The 8509-nt window shown below is 32.8% G+C and overlaps 2 protein-coding genes across 2 annotated transcripts; both read left to right on the top strand.

Annotated features, from left to right (window-relative positions):
• On the top strand, positions 563 to 1189 carry LOC109363624. The gene has a single exon (XM_019609875.1). It carries the CDS (start codon positions 563 to 565, stop codon positions 1187 to 1189), a length of 627 nt encoding a protein of 208 aa, XP_019465420.1.
• On the top strand, positions 7191 to 7811 carry LOC109363623. The gene has a single exon (XM_019609874.1). The coding sequence runs from the start codon at positions 7191 to 7193 to the stop codon at positions 7809 to 7811; it is 621 nt and encodes a 206-aa protein (XP_019465419.1).

Below are 8509 nucleotides of genomic sequence, written 5' to 3'. Positions count from 1 at the left end.
CCCACAGACTTGTCAAAATTCTAGCATTTCAATTAAAATTATTGTTTGAAGTTAAAAGTCAATGTAAATGAGTGTAAATTATAGATTAATTGGCACTTATAACACTAACTAAGTCATAAACAAGATAGTCTTCTATCAATTCAAAAAATATTTAAGACCCTCCATCATAAATATCGTTAGTTTGTTTCTGAGCATGTATTTGTGATATGATGATCATATTTATATCAATTATAATTTCTCACTTAGTTTGTTTATGATGGATTTGGAGAATCTTTAAGAAATCATTAATGCTGCATTTATCATTTTTGATACATTTACTGCACCCTTCCTTTTATGTACAGATTCAAAGACCAGGAACCCATAAAAGAATACTAACATAGATTTTATTTTCATTAAAGAAATAAATCGTAGAAAATATTATTACCAAATCAAAAAAGATTTGAAAAAGATTTGATTTCGTTACTTTCTCAAGTAGTCTTCTAATTAAGATCTGAAAACTATAAATACTACCATTGGTTTAACATTCTTTTCCTCACTCCAAAGCACTCTATCGATCATTTCAATGGCATTCAAAGTTCATCAACCCATCTTCTCCGACAATGATGGCACCTCTTACAATAATGATATGGTCTATATTACTGTGGTTGTGGCATCTAAAGCTAATAATCAGTGCAACTTTGCTCGCTTGCCATTTCCAATATATCGCAACCTTTTTTCTTATGATGATATCTGCCATGGGATAGTAACAACGTTCCTTGAAAGCATGAAGATACCACCAACTTTTTTCGATGGAGGTGGCTGTAACATGGTTGAAAACCTTTCAAGAATGTTACGTACAGCAACACTGCAACACCATAGGCTTCATTTGTGTGTTGTTATGATGGTATTTGAGGGTTCTTGTAGGTACAAGATACTGAATTCTTCACAACCCTTTGATGCTGAGCAATTTCCTTCAAGTGGGTTTGTAGAATTGGCTTGTGAAGGTGGTGAATGTTCTTTTCCTGCATCATGGGCTGAAGATGAAGAAGATAAATGTGCCATATGCTTTGAAGGGTACCCCTCTCATAGGGATGCAGAAATGTTACCTTGTTCCCATGTTTTCCATCAAAGTTGTATCATGAAATGGTTTCAAAGAAGTCCTACATGCCCTAAGTGTCGATTCATTATGCCTTATCAGTTGTTACCATGAATGGTTCATCTTGTTAACCATTCTTGGTTTTCTTGATTTTAAGGTTTATATTTTGTAGTGTAAGGTTTTTAGTACCTCATTAGATGTATTTTTTTAAGGTTGAAGTGATTATTGGCTTCAATTGTTATTCAAAGATGTAAAATCTAAAGTAACTCAAAATTTAATACAATGTATTCATTGGTTTTAAGTTCAGTATTATTAACAATGAGTTGAGCTATAAATTGATTTTCAAGACCTTCTTGTTAGTTGTTACCATGATGGTTCATCTTATTAACCATTCATGTTTTTCTTGATTTTAAGGATTACATCTTGTAGTGTAAGTAAGTTTTTGAGTACCTCATTAGTTGTTCAATGATGTAAAATCTGTATTAACTCGTTTCATTAGTTTTACGTTGAGTATCTTTAACAATGAGTTGAGGTATAAATTGATTTTCAAGGTTTTCTTTCAATTTCATTATTATTATTTTTTGGTAAACTAAAATTTATTTATCAAAACGTCACAAGTTGTGCTGACCCTTTTAGAAAAATAAGGACAACACCAAAAAGACCCTCAAATATTTCAGTTGTAACAATGTATGATTTTCTTGATTTTAAGGATTACATGTTGCAGTTAAGGTTTTTAGTACCTCATTAGTTGTATTTTTTAAGGTTGAAGTGATTATGGCATCAATTGTTGTTGAATGATGTAAAATCTGTATTAACTCAAAATTTAATACAAGGTATTCATTGGTTTTAATTTGGGTATAGTTGATCAATGCTTAGTGCTGTAAATTGATTTTCAAGGTTTTCTTACAATTTCATTATTTATTTATTGATAAAAAAGACAGAAGGTGTGTCTATACAACTAAAGACAGCACTAAAAACACTCCTTCAAACATTTATCAGTGGGTTAACTGTGTCAGACTTTTTTTCTGGTTTAATCTTGAAGCTTTTTATATGTACATGGTTCATTTTAAACCTATTTGTCAATCTTTTTCTGTTTTCTCTTGGGCCTGTAATTTCTGTTCCATGAACTCATCGGGTCCATAAGCACCTGAACCATCTAAGTTATTTTCTTGATCAGAAAATGCATCTGAATCTGCTTTCTCTAGACTAGCTAGATCAAATATTTGGTTCCCCTCAATGGTTTCTTTCAATGCAATCGTTTCATTTTGCCTCTGGTGGTCTTTATGGACACAAAGCATGCCTCAAACTATCTTCGGACATCAATGATATTGAACCAAAAACATAAAAAATAATGAATATTCAAAATTTTAATTGACATAATATATTGCCGTTAATGTGAAGAGGATTCGGGACATGACTTAGAACATCAAAATCTTTGTTTGGTCTTTATGTATGAAGCATCTCAACAATGACCTGTTGTCCCAAAATATGTTCTGAACCATATACTAAACCAATGACAATCAAGGAAAAACATAAAAAATAATGAATATTTATTTTTTGATTGATATGACATATTTTTATCAGTTTGATACATAGTTTGGGAAATATGTGAGACAATAGATACTTGTCATAAGCATCTAATCCCATTCTTGGGTAGTTAACTGTTCAAAAACTTTCTATATTGTAAAAGTTAGTTATTCAACCTTTTTTATTATCTTGGTTTATTTCATGTGCAATATAATATGTACATGTGAGTAGCCATATTTTGCTTGAGTAATGTTTTTGTACATTTTGTAGAGTAATGTTGATTACATTGGAGATACATCTTCAATGAAATTTTTGATGATGCAAAATGCACAAGTTAATACTTTTGAATGATATCTTGAGTGGTGAGAAACTAGTGGTAGAGTATTTTCGAATTTTTGGATGTGTAGCACATGTTCATATACCAGACCAAAGGAGGAGTAAGTTAGATGACAAGAGTAGAAAATGTGTCTTCCTAGGAGTTAGTGATGAGTCCAATGCTTGGAGGTTATATGATCCAGTTTCAAAGAAGATCTTTGTTAGTAAAAATATTACTTTTGAAGAAGAGAAATGTTGGGACTGGGGCAAAACATAAGAAGAAATCAAGCAAAATTTATTAAAATGGGAAGATGAGGATGAAAATGATGGAGAGGATGACCCGGATGATGAGGAAAATGGTGAAACAAATTCAAACAATTTGAATAGTAGTCTGATAGAGGCACCTCACTTTCAAATGAGCCAAATACATATGGAGAATTGGCTGAAGGGAGAGGTGAACGAGGAAGAAGACCACCAGGTTGGGTGGCAGATTATGAAACATGAGAAGGATTATCTGAAGAAGAAAATTTGAATGTAATGATGATGATGTTGACCTAGTTTTGTTTAAAGAAGCAATGAAGAGCAAAAATTAGAGAGAAGCAATGTCAACATAAATTGAAGCCATATAGAGGAATCAGACTTGGGAATTTACTATACTGCCTAAAGGAGTCAAACCTATTGGAGTTAAATGGGTATTAAAAACTAAGCTTAACGAAGATGGGGATGTAGAGAAGCTCAAAGCAAGAATGATGGCAAAAGGGTATGCACAACGCCATGAAGTAGATTACACTAAAGTATTTGCTCCATTGGCAAGACTTGATATCATCTGTGTGATACTCACAATTGCTGCACAATTCAGTTGGGATATTTTTTAGCTTGATGTGAAGAGTGCTTTTCTTCACGGGGAGCTCAAGGAGAAAGTGTTCGTGCAGCAACCTGAGAGATTCATAAAGAAAGGAGAAGAAGGAAAGGTCTATAGGCTAAGGAAGGCATTGTGTGGCCTTAAACATGTGCCTCGAGCTTGGTACAGCAGAATTGAAGCTTACTTTGTGTGAGAACATTTTGAGAAGTGTCTTAGTGAACACACATTGTTCACAAAGTCACAAAGAGGTAAGATACTAATAGTAAGTCTTTATGTTGATAATTGATGATTTGATCTTTACTATGAATGATAGAACCATGGGTGATGAATTTAAAAATTCAGTGATGCTGGAATTTGATATGTCTGACTTGGGAAGGATGAAACATTTTCTTGGAATAGAAGTGAAGCATGGATCAGATGGAATTTTCATCTGCCAAAGAAGGTATGCACGGGAAGTATTAGCAAGGTTTGACATGGGAGGTTGTAATGCAGTAAAGAATCTGATAGTCCTAAGTATGAGGCTGTCCTAGGATGTAGGTGGAGTTAGAGTTGATGAAACTCTATTTAAGCAGGTAGTTGGAAGTCTTATGTACTTAACTGTCACTAGGCCTGACTTGATGTATGGTGTTAGTTTAATAATCAGTTGATGTTGTTTCTTGGTCTTCAAAGAAACAATCAGTAGTTGTTCTTTTCACTATGGAAGCAGAGTATATAGCAGCATCATTGTGTGCATCTTAGTGCGTCTGGCTCAGAAGGGTGTTGAAGAAACTTGGAGTTGAAGAAAAGATAGGAACTGCAATCATGTGTGATAACAGCTCCTCTATACAATTATAAAAAATTCAGTGTTTCATGGAAAAATCAAACATATTGATTTAAGGTTCTATTTCTTAAGAGACTTGGTGAAAGATAGAGTTGTTGAGCTGAGCTACTGCAACTCTCAGGATCAAATTGCAGATATTATGACAAAACCAATAAAGTTGGAGTAGTGTGAGAAACTTCGTGATATGCTTGGAATGGTTGAAGCTGCTAAAGAGAAAGAGGAAGTGTCAACTATTACTGTCGCCCGAGCGAGAGGTTGTCGCGCAAGTGACAATTCACAGATGTTGAAGCCAAAGTCCCTGCGTGTCTCTCTCCTGAGCGAGAGGGTGTCGCTCAAGCGATAATTTTCAGTTTTAATACCAAAATCATTGTGTGACTCTCGCCTGAGCGAGAAAGAGTCGTTCAAGCGACAATTTGCGGTTCTGAGAGCCAAATCTCTGTGTGCCTCTCGCTTAAGCGAGGCACACAACCATCTTGCTCGCTCAAGCGAGACTAAAACGTGGATGCATTAGTTTTAGTGTTTATGGAAAATAAAATCGATTAATCATCACTTTATTGGCTTGGCTGATTATATTTTCTTTGTTTGAATAAGGCTATACATACAACATCAGCTGATGAATAATATATATGCAAGTTTTCTACCGTTCTACTATTCTTCATTTATAACACCAACTGCAAGAATGATAAACATTTCTTGTATTTTGAAGTACTAAGTTATTAATTAGAATATGAGTTTCCATAGGGAAGAGAAAGCATCATTGTTCCTAAATGCTGATTTCTAAAATCTGTATTGATTTAAATGTAGTTGTAACGAAATAAAAATCCATTTAGGTTCTAAGTAGTAATCCTAACATTGTGAGATTATATTTGTTACCTTTCAAAGTGAAATAATTATAAGTGATTAAATAGATTGCATTGACATTAAGGATGATAATGGGCATGGGAGGACATGAGTAGTAGCTGCCCATTACCTGTTTTAAAATAGGAGTGCGTTATTCATACCTGCCCGTACTCATACGAGTACCTGCGTATGAGTTTTTCGTGAGTATTTTTGGGTACTCGCAGGTATCCATTATACACTATATTATCAATGAATTTTTATCTTCATATTTCTATTATGTTTCAAATGAGATGAAACTTAATTATTTTGCGTCTTTTGATTGAATATTTGGCAAAAATGCTAAATCTATTGGAGTTTTTTATTTTCGTGATATGCTATTCTCATTTCCTTAACATATATTTTCTTTGCAAGACATGTGTGTTTCTACACATATAATAATATTTGTAGGGAGTTTCACCACCAAATTCAATAAAAGATGTAAATAAAGTAAAAGGAAAATATGTACATAATGTAATGAAGGTTAGGATAGTGTACTTTTTATTTTAATTAATGATAATATAGTAATCATATAAATAACAGGTACCTGTGGACATGTGTACCATAATAGCCGTATCCACCTGTATATACTACGAGTATTTTTAAAAACTCATTTGTAGAACCTGCGGGTACCTATTTGTGACCCATATCTATGCTCATACGGGTTTTATATACGGGTACCTACATGTATGAGTTTTTTGCCATCCTTAATTGACATATGCACATCTAATCTTTTTCATAATTTTCATGCTAGAAATTAAAAAATATACGGAAATACATTTTTTATTTGCGAACCGTGTGAATTGAACAGTTCGGACAAGCTGCCATTAATATATTTTTTATCATGATCCTGTCAAGAGAAATTCAGCATGATATATGAAGAAATGAACTCCTCGGGAGTATGAAAAGAAGATTTTTTTTACACATTTTATATTTATTTAATTAAAAAATTTTAAAAAAATCTGAACCCTTTATTTTTTATTTTTTGAATACCATGTAATTTGAGTCAAGTACTAGACTCTCCTCCCATAATTGAGAGGAACTCAACCCAATACATAAACTATGTGAATGTGATATTATCAAGCCTAACTGACAAGTATTATTTTATGTATATGAAATAGACATGCGCTTCATTGATTGTGAAAGGATGGTGAATAAGTGTTGATTGTTAGGACCCTTAATCTTTTATATCATTCTTAAAAAATATATTCTATAATATTCCAAACAAATCAGATCTTAAATCATATTTAATAAGTTGGGATAATTTATAATAACTTGAATTAGATCTGATTTCGTCAATTTGTAGTCCTAGTATTTTTATTTTATTATAATAAGTTGTATTATACTTGTTTAATTTTACCAGCCATTCACTTTATTAAACAGGGAAAAAAAATACGTGTAGGAACAGAAGTTCCATGATTAGTAAATTTAGGATTTGTGTTCTTATTTGGATGGAAGAAGATTCTTGATTTAAGAAATTCTAGGCCAACAAGAAATCTAAGAGGTTTCATATATTCTTTCACATCTTCTTTGATTGAAATAGATCTCCCATTATTATCTTCATTAAAGGGTCACAGAAATTATCTGATACAATCTAAAAAGATCTTGTTTTTATTACTATAAATACTTAGGTTTACCATTCCTACTTCAACTCTCTCATAATTCCTTTTCTTTGCTAACTAGACACAAACAAAAACACTCTATTGATCTTTCCAATGGCATTCAAAGTTCATCAACCCTACAATGGTGGCACCTCTTACAACCATGGTAATATGGTCTATATTAATGTGGTTGTGGCATCTGAAGCTAATAACCAACGCAACTTTGCTCGTTTGCCATTTCCAATATCTCGCAACCTTTTTTCTTATGATGATATCTGCCATGGGATAGTAACAACGTTCCTTGAAAGCATGAAGATACCACCAACTTTTTTCAATGGAGGTGGCTGTAACATGGTTGAAAACCTTTCAAGAATGTTACGTACAGAAACACTGCAACACCATAGGCTTCATTTGTGTGTTGTTATGATGGTATTTGAGGGTTCTTGTAGGTACAAGATACTGAATTCTTCACAACCCTTTGATGCTGAGCAATTTCCTTCAAGTGGGTTTGTAGAATTGGCTTGTGAAGGTGGTGAATGTTCATTTCCTGCATCATGGGTTGAAGATGAAGAAGATAAATGTGCCATATGCTTTGAAGGGTACCCGTCTCATAGGGATGCAGAAATGTTACCATGTTCTCATGTTTACCATCAAACTTGTATTATGAAATGGTTTCAAAGGAGTCCTACATGCCCTAAGTGTAGATTCATTATGCCTTATCAGTTGTTACCATGAATGGTGCATCATATTAACCATTCTTGATTTTCTTGATTCTAAGGACTACATTTTATAATGTAAGGTTTTTAGAACCACATCAGTTGTATCTTTTGTTGTTGAAGTAATTACTGGCATCAATTATTGTTGAATGCTGTAAAATCTAAAGTAAGTCAAAATTTAATACAATGTTCCATTGGTTTTAAGTTCAGTATCATTAACAATGAGTTGCTCTATAAATTGATTTTCAACTTGTTAGTTGTGGTTCATCTTATTAACTATTCTTGTTTTTCTTGATTTTAAGGATTACATCTTGTAGTGTAAGTAAGTTTTTGAGTACCTCATTGGTTGTATTTTTTGTTGTTGAAGTGATTATTGACTTCAATTATTGTTCAATGATGTAAAATCTGTATTAACTCCAAATTTAGTACAAGGTATTCATTGGTTTTATGTTGAGTATCTTTAACAATGAGTTGAGCTATAAATTGATTTTCAAGGTTTTCTTTCAATTTCATTATTATCATTTTTGGTAAACTAAATTTTATTTATCAAAAAAAGTGCCCACCCTTTTACAAAAATAAGGATAACACCAAGAAGACCCTCAAATATTTCAGTTGTACGTAACAATGTATGATTTTCTGCAGCAGGCTATCCTTTTTTCTATTACTTTTACTGGTTGTTAACCTTGGATGACTTTTTCGCTGGTTTCTTGTGGAATA

Source organism: Lupinus angustifolius, chromosome LG13 (genome assembly GCF_001865875.1).
Source record: "Lupinus angustifolius cultivar Tanjil chromosome LG13, LupAngTanjil_v1.0, whole genome shotgun sequence".
Classification (NCBI taxonomy): Eukaryota; Viridiplantae; Streptophyta; class Magnoliopsida; order Fabales; family Fabaceae; genus Lupinus; species Lupinus angustifolius.
The sequence above is the reverse complement of the archived record's forward strand: the minus strand, read 5'-3'. Positions and strand labels throughout refer to the sequence as shown.

Coding starts and splice junctions, on each gene's coding strand:
- LOC109363624 (XM_019609875.1), top strand. CDS start 563: ATGGCATTCAAAGTTCATCAACCCATCTTCTCCGACAATGATGGCACC.
- LOC109363623 (XM_019609874.1), top strand. CDS start 7,191: ATGGCATTCAAAGTTCATCAACCCTACAATGGTGGCACCTCTTACAAC.